The 22,889-nt window shown below is 46.1% G+C and overlaps 1 protein-coding gene across 2 annotated transcripts in view; it reads right to left on the bottom strand.

Moving 5' to 3' along the window:
* The window catches only part of LOC142011559 (uncharacterized), a 67,543-nt gene extending 44,895 nt beyond the window's left edge, over positions 1–22,648 (bottom strand). Inside the window, exons 1-2 of one of the 2 annotated variants that reach the window (XM_074991267.1) lie at positions 22,433–22,648; positions 18,942–19,118 (exon numbers count right to left, since the gene is read on the bottom strand). In XM_074991267.1, the coding sequence (XP_074847368.1) occupies positions 18,942–19,118; positions 22,433–22,544 (289 nt within the window). In that variant the 5' untranslated portion in view covers positions 22,545–22,648. The remainder of the gene's footprint in view (positions 1–18,941; positions 19,119–22,432) is intronic. The other variant, XR_012645118.1, reaches the window with a different exon arrangement.
* Between the last annotated feature and the right edge of the window lie 241 nt (positions 22,649–22,889).

Here is a 22,889-nt window from a genome sequence, read left to right as displayed (position 1 = left end):
ATGGTTTTTTTGTCAACAGAAAACTGTCAACAAAGGCATTATACCTGAACGCAGAGAGGCACAATGCTTCTGGCAGATGTGCCAAGTTTTGTCGACAAAGCACAGTTTGCATGTAGATGCTCTGTAGGTTTTTCCAATAAAAGCCCATTTTGCCAGAAAAACCCTCTTGTGCAGACGTAGCCCTAACATATTAGGCAGGGAAGCCCCTATTCTTGAAGATGCAGGAAGGTTCCTTCTGTTCAGGGTCTATCACCTGTAGATCTTCTCTGCAGATGTTCCTTCTTCCTCCCTCCTGTTATATGTGGGCAATAAAGAACGACGAGACAGAGAGATAAGGTAGAACAACAGGTAAGTACTACGAAGGGATTTTGCTACAATATTATGAGGAATTGGGGAAAGCTAGTATTAAAACCTGTAAGAACAATGTGAAGCACTGACTCACAAAGGGCATGAAGCCTACAATCCATATGTGTTCCCTTCTTTGGCTTACCAAAGTACAAAGGTAAGAGACCCCATACTGAAAACTTTTGTTCCAGGACTGGAATATGGTGATTGCAGAGATGTTGCCCAGGAACTGGGCTCCAACAGAGACCTTGAGGAGCACTGGTGGAGAGTCCCATGATGTTTGGAGCTGTCCTAAGAGAAGAGGACCCCAAGGCTGATAATGGATGCAGATAAATAAGCAGTAGTTGCAGTGGTATCATGGATGGTGATCTCTGGGCAATTCTCTGCTGCAGGCGCTGGTGAATCTTCCCCTCTGTTGTAAAGCTCTGGAGTTGGACCCACGCACTTTCTTTCCCAAGAGGTGGCATCCAGAACAGGACATAGCACTCCAGCTGAGATCTCACCAGTGCTAAGTACTTCCTATGTCTTTCATAAGACACTCTGCATTAATATACCCCAGAATATTTTTTCTTCTTTTTTTTTTTTGCAGCTGCATCACATTATTGACTTATATTCAGTAAATCCCAGGTCCTTCTCAGTAGTCCTACCACCTAGCCAGTTATTTCTCACTTTGTAGTTGTGCATTTGATTTTTCCTCCCTAACTGAACTACAAAAGAAACTGTTATGTATGCAAATATATGTAGATGTTTTCCTTTAGAGATTTGGTGTGGCCTTCATTCTCTCAGAGACTTAACTCCCAGACAGAATTATGAAAAGACTAAACTTTGGTCTGTATCACAGCAGCAAGGTGAGCTGAGGTACAGCAAAGGGAAAGAAATACATGCACCTGACTTTAGTATATTGATTTCCCCTGACCCATTACACCAGTCTTCTGGTTCATGGGGAAAACAGGAGGTAGGTGGAAGTAACAGGTGGCCACTAAAAATTTGTTGCACTTTCTCTACAAAAATGGCTGATATCCAGCCCATTAAACGAAGGTAGGGAGGGGATCAAAAGTGCTGTATAAATACAAAGTATTACATGGAAATGTGTCCAAGCACTTTACACTGACTTCTGTGGGCTTTGGATCAGACCCTCACTTGAGCAAAATCCAGTTCAGGCACCTGGGGCAAGATGCTCCATCTGTCACTACTTACCTCCTGAACCATCCAGTCACCCCAACATCAAAAATAACCAAATAAAAAATCCCATCTTCAGTTTGACTCAATTGGCAAACACCCTCGCTAAAGTGACCAAAAGACCTGCTTAGTTGGCATAACTACTGCCTCTACAGCCCATTAAACATAATACCTTTACCATAGTAATTTCTGGAGCATATAAATTGCATCCATCCTGGAGATTTCTTCAAACTTATGAAAAAAGTGATGTCATGTTCAAAGGTCTTGTGAAGGAAGGAGTACTTAAACTGGTGATGGCTATGTAAATTCATATGCTACATAAATCCTAAACTGAAGAGTGTCTTGTATCAAAATCCGAGAGTTCCAAACAAAAGCTGAGTTCTCTCTGTTGAAATGACACAAATCCTAAATCTCATTTTGATGTATGCAGCTAATGAGAACACAAGTTCCCTATGCTCTGAAATACCCACTGGCACTTCTGAAATGGGAATTCTGAATCATATCATACACGAGATCATACCTATTTCATAACCCATACCCTTGTTAGTAATGCCCTCAGCTCGAGGAGCAGCTCAAAGGTGTGACCTGACTTCTGTCTAGCAGAGGGCTAGGATTTTAGCATCTTTGTTGACTTTGTTTTTACACCTTTACACACATGTGCTGGCCAGTCTGTGGTGTGGTGTGGTGTGGTGTGTCACAGACTGGCCATCACATGTATTTATAAATATGTAAATACAAAGTCAACAAAGATGCTAAAATCCTAGCCCTCTGCTGGAGAGAAGTCAGGTTACACCTTTGGTCTGCTCCTCCAGCTGAAGGCAATATCTGTGCACACACACACATGCATACAGAGTTGATGCCTCTGTCCTTTCAGCCACGCTGTTTAATACAGCCCTCATGAAATCAATGCCAGAATCTGCCAGACCAGCTGGGCACTAGGACGTCTAGGAGCGAGAGTGTTGAATCAGCACAATATCCGACAGTCCACTAAACTGAAAGTGTACAAGGCTGTAGTCCTGGCCAGACTCCTGAATGGCTGTAAAACCAGGACCTTGTACAGAAAACATATAAAACTGCTGGAGCGCTTCCACACACCCAGCCTGAGGTCAGTACTGCACATTCAATGGAAGGAAAGAGTTACGAACCTGGAAGTCCTGGACAGAGCAGGAACCACAAGCATCGATGCCATGATTCTGAAAGCCCAGCTTCACTGGACAGGGCATGTCATACGAATGGAGGAGTCAAGAACCCCTAAGCAACTCCTCTACAGTGAACTCTCCCAGGGCAAAAGGAATCAAGGTAGGACTCGCAAGAGGCATAAAGACTGCATGACGGCCAACATTGCTCATGCTGGTTTAAAACCAGATCAGCTAGAGCAGCACGCAAAATACCAAACAGGCTGGTGTGCTCTCGTACGACACGCGTATGACAGCTTTGAAGAGCAGCAAAACGTACGTCTCATTGATGCTCGTGAAAGGAAGAAAGCAACAGCAGCAGCTGCAACAACAGAGCCAGGACAATTCCCTTGCCCCCACTGTGAACGCTCGTGCTGTTCAAAGCTTGGACTCCTCAGCCACAAGCGAGTCCACAACCGATGGCCCTGTGCAAGCTCAAGACGTCATCATCGGACACGACGGACTACCTACAACTACGAAGGAACCCAAGAGATGCTTCCAAAGGAGTGGTAGAAGGAAGAATGAGGCAACACTCACTCTTCTCTGCTCCCTCCAACTAGATACACATTTTTTCCTCTTGTGCCTGTGTGGAAGAACGATGAAGGTTTTAGTAAACAAAGTGGAAAAACTCTTGGGGAGCTGCTTCACCCTGAAATCTTAGCACCTTTCCCAATGAGCTTCAAGCCATAGGGCTACACTAGGAAAGGAGCAGAGGGGCCTTGCTAGCACTGACAATGGGTACTGAGGGAATGTCTCCTTCAATACACAGGCCGTCAAAGATGAAGGACTAGATTCTGAGTATATGCTTGTAGAAGTGAGGAAGAAGTAATTACATCTCCTTAAAGCCCTCTGTGGGCTACCCAGACCTTAGGTTTAGGTATGTAGCAGTAAGCAGGACTACTTTCCTTTTTTTCTGTTGGAGCAGATGGACAGAGAATGGATGGGGAAATGGATGGAACCCTGCCCATTAGCCGATGCAGCGGAGGGGAGTAGTTTATTAGTACAGGTCTCTACCAGCACTAAAATTACTACCCCCTGGCATTCCCCTCAGAACTAAACCAAAGCAAAGCAGGGGGTGGAAACTGTGACTCAGAGATGTCTTTCAGGCACAGTGCCTCCAGGAACTGACTACTCCTGTGCTGATGCAGAGCCTAATATCAGGATCTAGCCTGAACAGGAGATGAAATAACAATCACATTTAGAAGAATAGTAATAAAGGTAATTTCTTGTCTGGTATTTGATTCAGTGCTGTAATTTGTGGCATTCAAACTCTTCTAATTGACCTCCTCCCTTAAGAAAGTAATTAAAATCCTGGTTCTAGGAACTATGAAGACAGCTCTGTATGCTAAAGTCATAGTGTCTACAGTGCTTGCACCTTATCCTCCTTGAAGGATCCTCTCTGGGACCAAGGCTTAAGGATGTTATATTTAAGGGATGCTTTTAAAACTGCAGTAGAAAACTGGTCACATTGAATCCAGGAAGTGGGGACTTGTAGGAGTTAGTTTAGGGGTAGAGCCTGCTGCTTTAAGGGTATCATCCACACCACGTACAGAGACAGAGACAGAAGAAGCCAGGGAGAAGATTGTCTGGTATGAGTACCATTCAGATTCTTATCCAAGACAGTCAATATAGAAGGGCAGAGAGATGTTGCTGGGATTGCAGGGTAAGAAATTACTATTTTATTATTGTTAATAATAAAAAAGGGTATATTTGACAGCACCTCTAGGTCCCAAATGAGACCAGGGGCTCGTGCTAGGCACTGCACATACACATTAGTTAAAGAAGTCTCTGCCCAAAGACTCACAGTGTAAATACACAAGACAGCCACAGATGGGAAAATAGCAGGATCTCCTTTTTAACATGTGGGGAACTGAAACACAGATGGATGGAATGAATTGCCCAGTCACCCATGAAATCTGTGGCAGAGTCAGGAATTGTATCCTGAATCCCAGCCTAGTGCCTTAATCCTAAAACCATCCTTCTGAAACAAAAAATAAGAGCTGACTTCATGGTCCATGCCACGATAATAATAAACTCATTCTTCTCTTAAGCAGGACCCAGGTATCGGGCTGTCCAACAAGGTGTACCAGTTAAGAATATTCTCTATTACAGTAGAATTACCCAACTTATGTGGAGGTTTCATTCTTGCACAACCCCATGTAAGTCAAATTTCACATAACTTGGGGAGCCAGGAAACAGGGCTGCTGGTTTTCCCACTCCTGTCAGGGGCAGCAGCCACTCCTGTCAGTGGCAGTAGCTGAGTTGGCTGCTGCCTCTGACAGGAGCCGGGAAACTGACCAGCACAGCAGCCCTGGTCAGTTTCCCTGCACCTCTGAGTGGCTGGGAGCTGGCGCCTGGCTCTGGGCTGCCCTCCATGCCATGCACGCAGGAGCCAAGAAACTGACCAGTGCTGCTATGCTGTAAAGATTCCTGGCTCCTCTGAGTGGCAGGCAGCCTGGACCCAGGTGCCAGCTCCCCACCACTCAGAGTCACGTTAACCCAAGATACGTGCAACCTGAATGCACGTATCTCGGGGTTCTACTATATAGTAACAGGTCTCATACAGTAGGGAGGGCTGTAGGGATCAACTAGTTAATATTTGTTTCTTGGTTTGCAGTGAGGAAATTATCCAAGGATAAGTAGTAGATTGTATTGTATATAAATAAATATTTTGGCTTTCACTGTTGGGTTATGATCACACCCTTGAAAATTTGCCAAGTGTTCCCTTGTTAATTAGATAAGGTTATTTTGGTAACTGCAACCTTCCCTTGTATTTTCCCAGTTTCGCAACGTGAATAATTTGAACATCATAGATGCAGAGGTAAAGTTATTTGGTGTCATTCAAGACAATTAGTAAGTTTTTAATGGAGACCATTGCACACAAGTGTAAATCTCTTGCTTTGAAAGGATCATATCTTTGTCTGAAAATGAAATTTCACCCATTATTGTCAGAGTAGATGAGAGTCATGCTGAAAGTCTTTACAGTATTTTTCAGGCTACTGTAGAATTCGGAGCCTGACTCTGCTATCTTTATTCACATGGAATAGTACACTCCTATTGATCTGAACTGGCTAGTAAATTATTATTCAAATTAGGTTAATGCATTAGAATCGGATCCTAAATGATTGTAACGTGCCTTTCAAAAGCCATTTAATTTTTTGCTCTCAGACGCTTTCATATGAAAGAGTTCAAAAATGGTTTTGTTAAAGTGCTACATTTCTGCTGCTTTGGTTTTGTTTTTTGGTTTTTTTTGTTACAAAAAAGCTATATAATGGAATAAAGTGAAACACAAGAGACATCTATACTAGTCCATTAGTTCATCATTATGATGTTGCACATACCAAAATGCATATGAAAAGAACCCCTAGGCAGCAGTCTTTGTTGTAAATTATTCTGTTAACAGTGCTTTGAATACAGTCCCAAACTTAGGCTGACATTGCAGGACAAATCCTTTGAGTTTTGATCCATGCAAACTAACCTATTGAAGCAAGCAGTGGGAAAGGATTATTCTGTATAAACAGCTTCATCTGCATTGTTAACCCACATCAGCAAAATAATCCAGTTGCTATTATTCCTTAGGCTCCTTACATGTGAGGGTGAAATCCCTCAAACTGATTCCTCGTATGTTATTTCTTAATGTGACAAGATGAAGCCTTCAGTTAATTTTTTATGACTCCACCTCTCTCCTACCATTGTTCAGAATTATGGATTTTTTTAAAAAAGCATTGACTCCTACACACTTACGAGAATTATAGAGCAAGATCAATACTTTATGGAGCTCTGTGTAAAGAACAATGTGAGAACTGCTTCACTCCAGGAGTGGGGGATAGCGGGGAGGAAGACTCTGCTGCTTTGTTCTTGTTTTGGGGATGTATCCTAATATTCTGCACCAACTCAGCTGTGTAGGCCACTTGTGGGGAGCTGCAGTAAAGGCTCTATTCATTTCTTGGCCATTGGCCACTTGCTCTGTTCAAGTACCCTGGATTACTGCTGCTATGTATCCAAATCTAAATTCTATCTAGTCACATAGCAGTGCAAAGGAAAGTCTTCCTGCCCTGTGTGTTTGTCTAGTGTGAGTCACAATCTAACACATCATGATTTTTCTTTAATTGGTATATATTAACATGAACACATTACTGTCTTTTGAAATAAGCTGCATTGTCATGGAGTTGTTTTTCTGTTTAGACACCACATGCAATCCTTTAAAAAGTTTTGTGCATGTGAGCTACCCTATTGAAAAATACATCTGCAACAATTATTTCTTGGGGAAAAAAGAAACAATGGAAGGAAAACTGAATTAAAAATCTCCAAATCAGACCAGCTGTACTGCACAGACCTAAGCATTACATGGTATATCTGACAATGCTACCACTCCTGGGGGTTCTAAAATATTAAGAAACATTGGAAGTACTGGGCTTAATCTCACTGGGAAAGAGACAAGATAAGGGAAGTGACCTAAAAGAAGAGTTCATGATTAAGGAAATGACATTGGGTCTGGGTGGGGTAAAGACTGCAGGCTGCAGCTCAGACACTGTAGAGATTTATGTTGGTAGGGGGTTAAAAAGCTATATGACATAAGCTAAGAATTAGGAACCTCTAAAATAAATACAAAAACCAAGCAGAATTCAGTCATGCAACAGATCATAAACATATGAAACAGGTTACTGGTGAAGGTACAAATGAATTCAAGAGACATTTCCATTGGTTTCTAGAGACTGAAGGCAGTAAGGAGCATGATGCAAAAACAGAGTGTTGAGATTAAGGTAAACTAAAAATAGGTAAGTATGATGCACTGGACGGTCTTTTCTTGTTTCTGAAATGTCGTTGGCCTCATGGCCCAAAGTCACACAGCCCACTATTATTGTCACTGTTAGCACTGGGTGGTTTGCTCCAAGTCTTAATGGCCCAGAAAGGCTATGGGTCTGTAACAGCCTTCTGTGACCTGCAACGTGCAGGATACCAGACGAGGTGATCATGATGGTACCTTCTGGCTTTAAAATTTGTGGCTATGGTTACACTAGAGAGTTTTGTTGACAAAACAGGGGTTTTGTTAACAAAACTCATGGAGCGTTTATATGCAAAATGGGTTTTGTCAACAGGGTGTGGACAAAACCCAGCACTTTTGCCCGCAGAGTTCTGCCTCAAAACTTTGAGGCATAACACTGCTGTCTACAGACTTCTGTCAACAAAACAGCTCTGTAAACGACCCCAAGGGACCTCTCCCAACAGACTGGGCACCCGCAACAATGGGCAGGAATGTCTGCTGTGCTTCCAGGTACCTGTTTTGCCAAGAGAGCAGCCAGGAAGTCCGGCTGCTCTGTCAACAGAGCAGAGCACTCTCCCAATGTGCTGCTGTGCGTACACATGATCTGTTGACAGAAGTTTTGTCAGGAAAACTCTCCAGACGGTGACTTCTGTCTACAGATAGCTGTAGTGTAAACATAGCCTATGAGTACACTGCTGGAGCCTCACTCCACTGCAGTGAAAGGTGCCAGCCTTGCTGGGGGATACGGAGAGAAGAGGGTTTGTGCGTGAGGGTTTGTGTGTGACTGCCAGCGCCTGGTTTCTAGCCAACAGGAAGCTATGAGACAGCACTGGGGTTGGGGGCAGCGTGCAGAGATCCACTGTCTCCATCTCTCCAAATTGCACACGGATACACTCTTGCTGGCAGGCTCCAGTCCTGGCTCATCAAGGAACGGCATGGCTAGGCTGCAGCAGGCGGGCTGGCTGCCTGCATGCCCTGCTGAGCTGTGGGAAACTTTCCTTCAGTCCTGGCCTAGAGGGTCATGACAGTCTGGTGGAAAATGTTTGGTGGGCTGGATCTGACCCCTGGACAGCTGAGTGGGGTACATACTATAGAGTTCAGGCATGTGGAGCTCTCTGTTCTGTGCTCTACTCACCTAAGCAGTTCCTTACCATTTACACAGCAATTTCTATTGAGGTGAATCATAGAACAATAGAGCTGGAAGAGACCTAAAAAAGCCATCGAGTCCAGCCCCCTCCTCTAAGCAGGACCAAACCCACCAGATCAGCCCAGCCAGGGCTCTGTCGAGGCGAGACTTAAATACCTCCAGGGATGGAGACTCCACTACTTCCCTGGGTAAACCATTCCAATGCTTCACCACCCTCCTAGTGGAAAAAGTTTTTCCTAATGTTCAACCTGGACCCTCCCAACCACAACTTGAGACCATTGTTCTGTGTTCTGCCATCAGTGACCACTGTGAACAGCCTCTCTCCTGCCTCTTTGCAGCCTCCCTTCAGTAAGTTGAAGGTTGTTATCAAGTCCCCACTCAGTCTTCTCTTCTGCAGACTAAACAGTCCCAATTCCCTCAACCTTTCTTCATAAGTCATATGCTCCAGCCCCCTAATTATTTTGGTCGCCCTCCACTGGACCCTCTCCAGTGTATCCACATCCTTCCTATAAATGGGGGCCCAGAACTGGACACAGTACTCCAGATGCAGCCTCACCAAAATCGTATAAAGAGGAACAATCACTTCTCTGGATCTACTGGCAACGCTCCTCTTGATACAACCTAATATGCCATTAGCGTTCTTGGCTACAATGGCACACTGTTGACTCATGTCCATCTTCTCGTCCACTACAACTCCCAGATCCTTTTCTGCAAAAAAAGGTGAAAGTAACTCAAAATTTCTTAGGCTATGTCTACGTCAGACATAGAATTCGACTGCAGAATTGAAATTCTAGCTATGCCAATTGTGTAGCTAAAATCGATTTATCTGTGCTCGACTTCCATGTCTGTCTACACTGCAGAAGGTCAATGGGAGCATTTCTCCCTTCGACGTTCCTTATTCCTCGCCTCTCACCAGGAGTTCAGGGGTCAACTTTGACCCGACAGCGTCATTTAGTGCATGCGCTAAGTGAAACTCCAGAAGATAACCCTGAGCAGGTCGATCTTTCACAGTAGGATGGCTGTAGCCTTACAAGTATTGTCCTATTACAACCCAGGTCCATGCCAGCTCTTTACATAGCTCCCGGCTGGCTTCTGCCACAGCTCAGCCAGCTCTTGCTGGAGTTATGCAACAGGGCACATTCACTTACTTTCACCGTTGATAAATTTATGTAGAAGCTGAAGAGACTTCCCTATCTTAAAATGTTTTATCCACTTTGCCTCAACATTTCTAGAATGCTCCTAATTCAGCACAAGATCATGAACCTGAGTTTTTCTGTGTTTTGGTTTAGTGTTGGCAAAGTTAGGGGCCAGTTAAAATAGGATTTATCATAGAAAGCTAGTTGCTAACTGTCTCTCCATAATAGATGCTACATGTGCATTGTGAGAATTAATTCACGTTTGTTAAGGATTTGAGACTGTATGATGAAAAGATCTATAAAAATGCAAATATTATAATTATAAATCCTTTATGAGCTCATACGTCTTGCCTTAGAGGCACAGTCTCATCCTGAGCTGTGCACTTATATAAGCAAATCTGTACTCATTATGATGAAAATATACGTCAAAGCACCTGACCCTTTCTTGTGAGCTGTCACTCCATCCACTAAAATCCTTTTGGCTGCAGTCAGTGATGCACATGGGACAGTTGTAGGATCAGGCACTGCGTTTATGAAAAGAAAACACCATTGTATGCCTACTGGCATCATAATGAGGCAAGCTTTTATTTTCACTTAATACAGATTTTCCCATTAGTCATGTATTATGCTGTCATACTAATACAGGAGATGTGCTCAGGCCCTAACATTCAAATATGGATTTAGACCATCCCTAAGCTACAGGGTTTTAATCCAGCTGGCAATATAAAGACATGAAATGACATCCTAGCTCCATTTAAGTTGGTTATAAAACTCTCTTTGACGTAAACGGACCTAGAATTTCATCCATGTACTATTTGCAAAATTTGAATCCACATCATGACTTGAAAAGGGAATAGCTCCCCAAGTGCGGGGTAGTCAACTCTGGGATTTTTCTTCAAACCTGTCTCCAGCTAATAGTATCAGATGAATGCAAAATGAGTAATGAAGTGGGTCTATGGATATTGTATAGTTAAAGCTATGTCTAGAAAATTGTTGAGTACATGCTTCCTTGTATGAAAATGCTTCATGTTTTATAAATGTGGGTCATTCAGTGATTACAGTTAACTATTCTCCTTTATACTCATTTTCTTACTTTTTAAGGGGAAATTCTGGTCTTTATGTTTTGACCAGTATCTGTGGTGGGGTTGGTGAACTCCATGCAGTTAAGTGAGTGTGTGAGGAGAGGAGGGTGGTTGTGGATATGGAGGGAGAGCTGCTCCATGAGGTCATCCAGTCTATTAAGACCCATCCCCAACTTTGGGTCCCAAAGCATCATAAAAGTTCCAATAGTTTTACTCATGCTGAGTAACACCCCACTCAGCATGAAACACTTGAATCAGGACTGTCTTTGGAGTAAGGTGCTACTCAGCATAAAAACATATTCCGATTCTGATCTTCAGTACTGTGCGATAAAAGCATTGCACATAAGATGCCATTTACCCCCTTGGATTGCAGTTACTGCTCACCAGGAGAAGTATCGTCTACTGCATGAGTGAGCAAACTTTTTATGTCGGGCTCCACTTTTTGTCCCTGCAATTAGCAGGCATTTCCCAACCTGTCTAATGTAATCCAAACTAATGGAAATGTCGGTTATGTTCGTATGAAAAAAAAAAAAAAACGTTTCGGTGTGTGTAAGTAAATAAGTCTGTAGAATGCAAAAATTTTATTAATCGGTATACAAATGTGACTACACAGACATAAAACCAGTAACGTAGTTCCACGTTTTTGATAGGATGGATGAGCCTGACCCCCAAGGGCCAGTCATGCTGCGCCCCTCCCCTTATGAAATTTCATGCCCCTCTGAGAGGAACTGTCCCCCCCTTTGTGCACCCCAGATCTACTGGTTGGGAGAGTTTCTCTCATTGACCCCCAGCAGCGTAGACCCCACAGTAACTTGACTTTGGGTACGGGTCTGCAGCCTGTGACTCCAGAACTGCAGTTCATAAGAGATATGATAGAAGGCATTGTAAAGTATCCTACAAATGGTATGTTTCCTTTGTAGATATGTTTTGAATGAGGGAACAGATTTTGCATTGTCTTATCTTGTGCTATGGCCAAGATTGCTTTAATTCACAAACTAAATAAAGAGGGAGAAAAATGAATTGAATTGTTATGTGTGTTAAACTTGAATTTCATTGATCCATATCAGTATTTCTATTTGCCTAGGGACACACATGGCCCCTGTCCATCCTCCTGAAGAGCTGCCTTATGCAACAGTCAGGCATAAAGGCTGTGCCTGGAACTCAGTGCCCAAAAGAATGAGAATATTGGTGTACCTCTGAGGTACACATTAATTCAAAGGAGGCAGGGAAAGACAGGAGGAGGCAAAGCCAAGGTCATGTACTCCCTCCTAACTCGTCTGGGTGACTGCAGCCTTGTACTGCCCCACTGCTCCTTATGGAGCTTGTAATAATATGGTTCCATCCCCATCCTGCAAAAGCAGGGATGTATTTAAATCCTCACACCCTGTAGCTCAGAGGGAAAGGATTCTCTTGTGTTCTCACCCCTCTTCTTCCCTCCCTGGACTACTTGAGAGCAAGCAACACTCACTTGTGTGCCTGTGCACCTGATGGGTTTAAAAGGAGATCCTGAGTGTCCCAGTGGTGCTGTTGGATAGCTAGGAATCCCCCTTCCACCGCTGACTTCTAGAGGTATGTAAAATGGCAGTGCCTCCACCCGGCTGGCTCCTGTACACACTTAATGGTGTGCCTTTGGAAACCTCCAGCCAGTTAGAATTTGTGTTTAACTCTCAAACAGCGGTTATAAACAGTATATATCTAACAGACCATATTAGAATTAACACACACCTTTACTTAACAATCTAAGGAGACAGGATTACAGACTAAACATGAAAAAAATCAATTAAGAATATACACAGAAATAAATGAAACATAACTGGCGTGTACACTGCTATCAGCTATCCCACCCCAGAGTGTACACTCTTTAGTTGTCAAAGTTACAGCTACTTACTTGTGTTGGTGCGCAACTGTTGTTCCACTGGATTGCAGACAGCTTGGTGAGGGTTCTGTGTAGCAGTCCAGGCAACACAAAGCAAGGCAAGAAGCTGACCAGCCCCTCTGAGCTGGAGCTGGCCTTTGCAACACTAACAGACACAGATAAAGTTCCTTCCCTGCAGCATCTCTCATTAGCAGGCTGTAGCATCACAAAAGCAGTTCCCGGCTGGGAGAAAACTCCACACCTGCCCTGAAGTAGTCTGTTCAATCAGCACAGGGAGACCACCAGCTTCTTCCCCCAGCCTAGCCAAAAAGCCCCACTTTCCTTCCCAAAGCCCCATGGGATTTGTAGTCTCTAGAGCCAGATTGCACCACAAAGGATCCTCCCAGTAAGAGTCAGAGGCTCCTATAGACAGAGTGGCCAACACAGCATATCTGGTAATCTCAGCTTGGCATCCAGCACTGAGACCTGGGGCATCTTCCTGGGAAGGACAAAGTAAAAAGCAAGGATTGCATCTTATGACAGAGTTTGTGGGCTATAATTTACCAGTTTAGGCCCTGTTCTCCTTTCTACAGCTGAATATTGACTTCCCTAGCAAAACCGAACCTTCCCCTCAACTGTTCCCCCCAAAGAGGAAATCAAGAGAGAATCTCTCAGCAAGAAAGGGTTTTGGGGAGGAAATAATCAGGCCCAGCCTTAGGGCAAGGTGAGCCAGTTGGTTGCCTTTAGCCCCATGCTCCAATTTGCTACTGCATCCACCATACACCCTCTGGGCCCTCCCGTCAGCGTGCTGCCTTGAGCCCCACCCACCAGCATGGAAATAATGCAATATGTCAGATGATATTGGAATGCAATTCTAAAGTAGCTCATACAGCATCAGGAAGCTTAGGAGTGAGCCAGCACCTCAGGCAAGTACAACCCACTCCTGTTATCTCGACCTCTTTCCCTTGTATCATTTGAATTTGCTTGCCAAATATACGTGTATTCTCATGCCCCTTCACATATTTGTGCCTTCCCATTCACTATAATTGCTACTTAATATTTGTTGCCTTTGCTACCTAACTAAGAGATCAAGTCTCCCTCCACCTAATTACAATTGCTTTTCATTCTCAGTTTTTCTGCGTGTTCAGATAATCTTTTTATTTAAAAGTGGCCTGTTCACCTGTCATAACAATGATATGCTCTAAGAGGCCTTGCATGGCACACCCTTCCGAGACACATTAGCACAGCCGCTGGAGAGCAGACAATGGTTGGAAAAATAACAGATTCAGAGGCCTGGTGGGCAGTGTTCTCTCTAATTTTTTCCATCCATAAGCACAATAAATTTTATCTACACCAAAGCATATATGGATGTGCACCACCAATAAAAATGCATACCACCCACAACGGCTACGTCTACATGTGCACACTACATTGAAATAGCTTATTTTGATGTAGCAATGTCTACACGTCCTCCAGGGCTGGCAACGTCGACGTTCAACTTCGACGTTGGGCAGCACCACATCGAAATAGGCGCTGCGAGGGAACGTCTACATGCCAAAGTAGCACACGTCGAAATAAGGGTGCCAGGAACAGCTGCACACAGGGTCACAGGGCGGACTCAACAGCAAGCCGCTCCCTTAAAGGGCCCCTCCCAGACACACTTGCACTAAACAACACAAGATCCACAGAGCCGACAACTGGTTGCAGACCCTGTGCACGCAGCATGGATCCCCAGCTGCAGCAGCAGCAGCCAGAAACCCTGGGCTAAGGGCTGCTGCACACGGTGACCATAGAGCCCTGCAGGGGCTGGAGAGAGAGCGTCTCTCAACCCCTCAGCTGATGGCTGCCATGGCGGACCCCGCTATTTCAATGTTGCAGGACGCGGATTGTCTACACGTGCCCTACTTCGCCGTTCAACTTCGAAGTAGGGCGCTATTCCCATCCCCTCATGGGGTTAGCGACTTCGACGTCTCGCCGCCTAACGTTGATTTCAACTTCGAAATAGCACCCAACACGTGTAGCCGTGACGGGCGCTATTTCGAAGTTGGCACCGCTACTTCGAAGTAGCGTGCACGTGTAGACGCGGCCTATGGGTGCCTGGGAGCACTCTGCAAACCAGTGGCACCTGAATCTCTCCTGGGGGGCTGCCCAAGCACTCAGCTTACAGGGAGCATTGCTGGTGTGGCATTAATTAGGCTAAAAGCTAATAAGAGATTGAAGTGACCTCGGAAGTTTGATTGCTTAAAAATTACTTGAGGTAAGTGCCACTCCCATCTAAAGCTCAAAGGAGTAGACCCAACTTATATCCACAATTGTCTCTTCTGGCCTCAGCTCAAGGAGTTATTTGTTTCTGATGTCATCCATCATTTAAGTGCCCTACTGGCCCATATTAGGTCAGCAAAAATGGTACTTTTGTGGCAGCAAGCCCTAAAGCGACACGCTCCTTGACATACATCTTAGTGCATCCTTCCTGTCTTCAAACATACAAAACAAAATTCACAGTGCTTCTTTTGTGGGAAGGGGTCTGTTAGACAGCTCTTGACTGATGATGTTTTGATATACATAAGTTTTGCACAGTACCACGAATGTCTATTAGGGATGTAAATATCCATTCAAACAGTTAACCGAATGATTGAAATTATAGCGGTAAACCGCTGGCAGGCTGGCACAGGGCAGCTGGCCTTGGGGTTCCACCAAGGCTGAAGTTCCACTGCTTCTGTGGGACACAGAGTTCCATCTGCAAGGCATGGTGAGAGCTGGTCCAGCCAGCCTGCCCATGATAGATAGCGTTGGGGACGCTCTGGCACAGCGCTGGCTAGGGTCCTGCCTGTTCACACTGTTCTAGCATAGCCATGACTGAGGACCTGCCTGCCCACCAGGACCCCACCGCCCCACCATGGAGCCCAGAACCCACCTTCCGCCCACCATGTGGCTGGGGCCATGCTTGCTGGCTTGACAACAGCCATGGCTGGGGTCCCACTGGGTTGTACAGCTGTGGCTGGAGTCATGCCTGCCCCCTGCAAAACGAGGATCCCACCTGCACAACAGGGACATGGCCCCACCTGTACCCCAACACAGCCCCCCTGCTACCTGGTCTGACACAGCTAGGGCTGTCCACCCGGGTTTGGATAAGGTCTGGTTACCTGGTAAGCCTAACGCTCTCTGGGTAACTGGATAAGCTTTTATCTTTCCAATCTCATCTATATGGAAAGGTGCACCTCAGAAATACATGTATGTTGATATTTCACACAGGCTTATTTTTTCCCTATTTTGTGGGTTTAATCATTTAGGAACTCTTTCAGAAACTAAGCATGCGTGAGCAAACAATTTAAAAAAATTCTTTGTGAGATTATTTTGCTTTTAATTTAGCAGGTTTAGTCTTAACCAACCCAAGTAGTATCCTCAGGCATTTCATTTGGCTGCTTCTCAAACTCATCTCCTGTTTCTTCCCTACCTGCTCTTCTACTTTTGATTTTATTTTAGTCCATGACAGGGTATACCAGGTAGTTGCTAACCCCTGCTGGAGGCCCTTCTCTCTTGGCTGCCTGAAGAAAGTGTCCTGCTGCAAGAGAAGAGCAGTGAGTTCAGACATCAAGGGGGTGCATAGAGGCCATCCCTGGGAGGTGACAGACAATTATGGAACCAGGATACTGGGGAGAAGCAGGTGTTAGAGGGGAAGAGTCTCTGCAACGCCGTACTCTGACACAAATGGGGGTGCTGTTGTGATGAGTGAACACCATAACAAAATCCATAACTGGGAGTCCTCTGGTATCCCATTCTTCAGTATCACTCTCAAAAGACCTCAGGAGAGCTGGGTGAAGCTCCTTCTGCCTTCCACAGAGAGTCCCGCAAGAAATGAGAGACTATCCTCCCTGACTGTGCCTCAAGGTCTCTTGCTTTGCTCTTTATGTAAATTAATTCTACCTGCACAAACTGGATGCAAAATGCTACCTGGTTAACATTTCCCACTCATTTGCACCAATGAGCAGCATTCTAAATCAGCTTTGCACCAGGGTAACCGCTCTTGAAAGGCACAATGCAGAAGAGAAGCAAGACTACTGCTTCCATAGTACCCCACCATCCCACTGACATCTTTTGCTGGACTGTCCTTGCTATTTGTGGTTCCCTGTGCAAGAGCCTAACCTGCTTAAGCGTGAGGAGTGAATCAGGGACAAGTATACCTTCCCTTTGGTCCCATTACTTCTCATTTCTACACAGCACCACACTTTACTCCTACTGAAGACAGTGGCAAAGCTGACTTTCATGAAAAAAGGAGCATCTAGGGAACTAGGCACATTCTCACCACCTGACCACCCTAATTTGTCTTTTTGTGATAACAGTTACTTGTACATTTCATGCTTTTCTTAGAAATAAGCACAAACTTTTAAAAAATGTGCCCTGTGATTACTAATTTTGGAACTCTTGTACCAACTGAAGAAAACGGCAACGCTATGGCTACAGCTATACTGCACTCCCCTTTTGGAGGAGGAATGAGAATGAGGGGGATCAAAAATGTAAACAAAGTGCCGATTTACGAATCTCATGCTTCATTTGCATAATCTTGCACAATTACATTCTGGAAGAGGCTTTTCTGAAAACAAAAACAGCCATGTAGACGGGGGTCCTTCAAGGGAAAAAACCTAGTTTTCGAACGAACCCATCTTCCTATTTTGTTTCAAAAAGAAGGGTCCTTTTGAAAACGCATTTTTTTACCAAAGGAACCCTGCCTACATGGCTGTTTTTGTTTTCAGAAAAGCCTTTTCCAGAAATGTGATTGTGTGAGATTATGCAAATGAAGCATGAGATTCATAAATCAGCACTTCATTTGCATTTTTGATCTCCCTCATTTGCATTCCTCCTCCAAAAGAGGAATGCAGGGTCGACACACCCCATAGGAGCAGGACTGGATCCTTTAAATTCACGTGAGATCTCACAAGCTGCATCTACACCAGCCAGTTCTTTCAAAAGAGCAGGCCCCAGTTCGAAGTAGTGTGCGGTATGCCTACACGTGCCGCACGCTTTTTTGAAGACGAAATTGATGATAGGCACCGCAGGATTCGAAACAGCTCTTCCAAACAGAAAATAGGAAGAGGCTGCTCCTTTGAAGTCTTTTTTCGAAAAAGGACGTGTGTAGACATGCCACGTCCTGCTTTTTCGCAAAAGCAGGGTCCACCATGGTGGCAATCAGCTGTTAAGCAGAGACATGCTGCCCAGCCCCTGTGGTCTATGGTCTGTGCATGCAATGGCTCTTAAAGCTGCATGGACCAGGAAATCCCATTGCAGGAAACAGAGTGTGCAGGTAGCCTCAGCCAGACCCCCACTGGCCACCGGAGCAGCATGGCCACCAGGCAGCCACGCAAGGAGCCTCAGACCTCTGAGCACATGCAGGGCTCCCAAGGGTCCAGTCAGGGGGAGGAAAAGCGCATCCCCTCCTGGATGGACCATGAGCTCTGGGACCTACTGGAGCTCTGGCAGAAGGAGGAGGTGCTTCAGGTCACGTGCATCAAGAGGAGGAATGTGGCCGCTTTCTCCCAGCTGGCCGAGGGCTTGACTACCCATGGTCACCCACACTTCTGACCAAGTGAGACGCAAGGTCAGGGAGCTGCAGCAGGATTACGCCCAGGTTCAGGACTCGGACAGCCGATGGGGGACTGCCCGTTTCATGCACCTAATACCAGGAGGTCAGGACCATCCTGGGCCCCCAGGACAGCTCCTCCCTGCCACCCTTCCTGGACAACCTGACCGAGGAGCCCCAGCTGGGAAAGGAGCAGGAGCCGTGTCCATCAGCCAGCCCTGCAGCACCAGGGCTGGACATAGAGCCAGCCTCAGCTGGGGACTGGTCCAGTGAGGAGGGGGACCTGGTCACTGACCTCTCCTCCCGCACCTTCAGCTGGGCATCGGCCAGATGGCCATCCCCCAGCCTCAGCAGTGGACCCTCAGATATGTACCCAAAAGGGCACACACCCCGCATCATGGGGCGGGGGCACCATACATGACTAGGGGCCCCCCAAGCTCCTGGCAGACCCTGGCCCACCAGGGCCCAGATGGACCATGGGCCCGGGACAGCGGCATGGCCGTCAGTGCCCATCAGCACCTGCTCCTGTGGACAGCGCCATGCCCTGCCCCCTGGGGGCAGGGCACGGCACAGCACACAAAGGGGACACCCACAGGGCCACCATCCCCATGAATGGGGGACAGGGGAAGGGGACCTGGAACCTATGGGGAGCGTGGGCCATGGGGCAGGGGTCAGTACTCACAGCCTGTTCCTCTCTTCTCCCATTTCCACGGCTGCATCATCCAAGGGCCAGGAAAGTCTTGCCCCGTCAGTGGTCCTGGATAGCCCCGTTTTTGCCTGCAGGCTATGTGGGTCGGGAGGATCACGGAGCTGGCCTCAGCCTCCAGCAGGCTTCCTCTCACCTGCAGCATGCAGCTGTCTAGATGGGGAGCCAGACAGAGGAGGTTGCCCTGCCCTGCCCTCCAAAAGCCCCTCCACACTTTCAGCCTGTCTGCAAAGGGGCCAAGCTCCAGGGGCTGCCCCTCTCCAGTTGCCCCTTGTGGCTTACAGGCTGTCTGTGGGAGGGATTCAGGCTTCAGGAGGCTGCACCTCTCCCGTGGACTCCCACAGTAGGCAGGCTGCCTGAGGGGTACCCTGCTCTGGGGTGATGCCCCCTTCTAACTGGTCCCCAATGGTCTGCAGGCTATGTAGGGGCTGCCCTCCTACAGGTGACCCTCTGCAGCCTGCAGGCTCTCTGGGTGGAGGCAGGCTCCTAGGGGGTAAGGAGGGGCTGCACCCTAGGGCCTCCAGGTTCACAGAACACGAGAACAGGAAGGGACCTCAAGAGGTCATCAAGTCCAGTCCCCTACCCTTGCAACAGGACCAAGTACCATCTATATCATCCCTGTTGGATATTTACCCAACCTGTTCTTAAATATCTCCAATGGTGGCAATTCCATAACCCCCAAAGGCAGTTTATTCCAGTGTTTAAGCACCCTGACAGGAAATGTTACCTCATGTCCGACCTAAACCTCTGTTGCAGCAATTTAAGCTTCTTGTCCTGTCATCAGAGACTAAGGAGAATAAAAACTGGCTGCTCAAACACGGGTGCGAACCCGGGGCCCTGAGATTAAGTCTGATGCTTTACCATCTCAGCTAGCCAAGCCTGAAGTGACTCTGGTGGGATCTGTATTGTTTGGGGAGGGACAGGCTCCAGAGGCTGCAGGCTGTCTGGGTGGGGTGGGATTCCAGGGTCAGCCTCCAGCATCCAGCTTCACCCTGCAGACTGTTGGGGGTCAGGCTTCGGGAGGCTCCCCCTGCTCCTGCAGCCCCCTCAGCAGCCTGTAGGCTCTCCATGAAGGGTGAGGTACTTACTCAGCCTTTGTGTCACACAAGATGGTGGAGCCCCAGCCCTGCTGGCATCTCTCTTGGTGAGGTAGCTGCCCTCTGTGACCACCCTCAGTATCATGCCCCACCCCCCTGCAGTTTGTGCCTCTCCCTTTTGTCTTCCTCCCTGTTCTGTCCCCTCCCTTTCCACGTTCTGGGGAATCCTGGGATTTCAGGCACCTCCCACTTTCCAGGCACAACCAAATCCTGACCTTAGTTTAAGTTAGGTTAAGAGGAAGCTGCATATGAAATTTCATGGTTGTAGCTCTAATGCTTTAAGAGGAGTTCTTGAAAAAAACAAAGCACTGATAGATGAACAGACACATTCTAAGATAGATAGATTTGACTTTCCCTCCTTCCTTATTTTTTCTAGTAACAAAAAGTCTACCACCAACACAAAACAATCTGTGCCAGTTGTCCATTCCCATTAAAGCAGCCACACGATAACAAGCCAGTGCAACAGGAGACAAAATACTTCAGGTAACAGATTTCACTGTCAAGACAACAAGAAGGAAAAGAAAATTGTCAAAATTATATGAATCATTTTACATACCATCCTTTAGATACTATGCCCTATTTCTCTTTATCTGCCTTGTTATGGCTATGGTGGGCATCTCTGTGTATGGATGACAGTTTTGACATACATAGTATGTGTGTTGAAATATAGGCATGAACAGGATTCCTTTAAGAGATGTTCATCTCCAGTGTAACTCTGCCAACTTCAGCAGAATTACACTAAAGTTTAATTTGGCCCACAGTGTCATCCATGTATTTGAATTTCCTTTCTTCAGTTTGTGCCAAAATGTAATGTGCCACCTCATTTTGTGATTCTGCATGAGAGTGATTGAAGTCTCTAGTTAAAGTCAATGGAAATTTATCACTGACAAAGTTTGCCACTCGCCTACATTAGTTCATGCTGACTCTGTCATTACAATCTGCTCCCTCATATAGTGAACAAGAAAATTGGGCCAAGCTCAATTAATAAGGTTGGTGAGAGTTCTGCTTACACCAGAACTGAATTTGTCCTGAGTGCAGGAAGACATTTCTTTCCATATATTGCATACTTTAATTAAAGATTTAGGCCCTGATTTTGCAGAGACACATGTGCTTAACATATGTACATTACCACTATGTGGGCTCATGGCACAAAATATGATCAGGATTAAAAAACATGCACAAGGAAATGATTTTGTGCAACGTCTTGCATCTGAAATACACCACAAGTGTCTAAGTGACATAAAATTAAATAAAATTGCAAGGTTCAAATCACATGCTTTAGCAGGGAAAGTGGATAGAGTGGTTTGAGCATTAACCTCCTAAACACAGGGTTGTGAGCCCAATCCTTGTGGGGGGCATTTAGGGATCTGGGGCAATTTTTTTTTTTTAAAAAAGGGGGAAGGTGCTTGGTCCTGCCAAGAGGGCAGGTGACTGGACTTGATGAACCCCCAAGGTCCCTTCCAGCTGTATGAGGTGTGTGTAAATAGCAACAAACTATTTCCTTTCACTAACCTAATATTGTTGGCTCAATAACTTTGTTAACTTGCAATAGAGCAGCTTTTTGACAATAATAGTTGCATCACACTTCTACTACAGGGGAATTACATAAGTATTGTGAAACTACAACCACTGCTAGAACACAGCCAACGACTCTAGATCACACTGTAACGGCAATGGAACAGAACTTTTGTCACAGGAAATCAGGACACACCCCTTCCCCTTATAAGGGTCTTTGATGATTACTCACAGACAGGAAGTAAAATTTTCACTCAAGATCCTGAGTCTGTGAAGTGCCTAAATCCTCTTTGAAAATGGAACTTAGGCTCCTGACTCCAGATGCCTAACAGCCACTGGAATTTTCTGAGTCACTATAGGGCCTCATCTGCATACTTGTCTTAATCTAATTCTTGACCTTCCCCCCCACCCCTCCACTATCTGATTTGCTCATCTTGATTTTTTTTCTGATTTGTCCTCCTTGCTTACTGTTTTTGGTTCTCTGTGCCTTAAATATTGAGTCTGTTCTGGTCTGGCTATGGTCTGAAGAAGTGGGTCTGTCCCACGAAAGCTCACCTAATAAACTATTTTGCTAGTCTTTAAAGTGCTATTTGACTGCGTTTTGTTTTGATACCATTAATGCAAGTTAGAGCCTAAACACCATGAGAATTTGGGCCTGGGTGACATAAATTATGCTTTTGAAAGTTTTACCCAGACCCTCTCTGTATGTTCTCAAGTGAAGACAAACGTGGACATCAAACTATCTATCCCAGATAGGTAAAAACCCGTAGGGGATTTAAACCTAAACTGCTCCAGCTAAGACTGGAATCTTAGTTGGTTTTAAGGGCTTCCCAGCCAATGACTACTACTACAAACCTGATCCAGCTCCGCCGGTGACGCGCACGCCAGTGGCAATCACAGCCGTAGGGAGAGGAGGTCGGGGTGGGTAGGTGGATGGCCTCACCCCCAGCTCTGTTATGAACCCCATCCCAAGCAAGGAGCCGTGGAAGGATCACAGGCCGGGGAGCGATAGCGAGGGCAGGCGTAGCACGAGCGCTACGCAGGGAGGGAGGGAGGGGAGGGGAGGGGAGGGGAGGAGAGGAGGAGCCAGCGCAGGAGGCCGGACGCTACCAGAACGCAGCACCCGAGGGGAGGGAGGAGAAGGCGTAGCACATCCCGTGCGCTTGTTCGAAACCTCCAACGTCACAATAGCGGCCAGCGTCTGCGGCTCCTGCCCGGTCCCAGCCGATCGGGGCTGGTTTGAGCTGGTGCGTTGTCATAGCGACGGCCTCCAGCCTATAAATACGGGCTCCGCGGCTACTGCGGCTTTTGT

The sequence above is a fragment of the Carettochelys insculpta genome, chromosome 3 (assembly GCF_033958435.1).
Source record: "Carettochelys insculpta isolate YL-2023 chromosome 3, ASM3395843v1, whole genome shotgun sequence".
NCBI classification, from domain to species: Eukaryota; Metazoa; Chordata; order Testudines; family Carettochelyidae; genus Carettochelys; species Carettochelys insculpta.
This window is presented reverse-complemented; position numbering and strand designations above follow the sequence as displayed.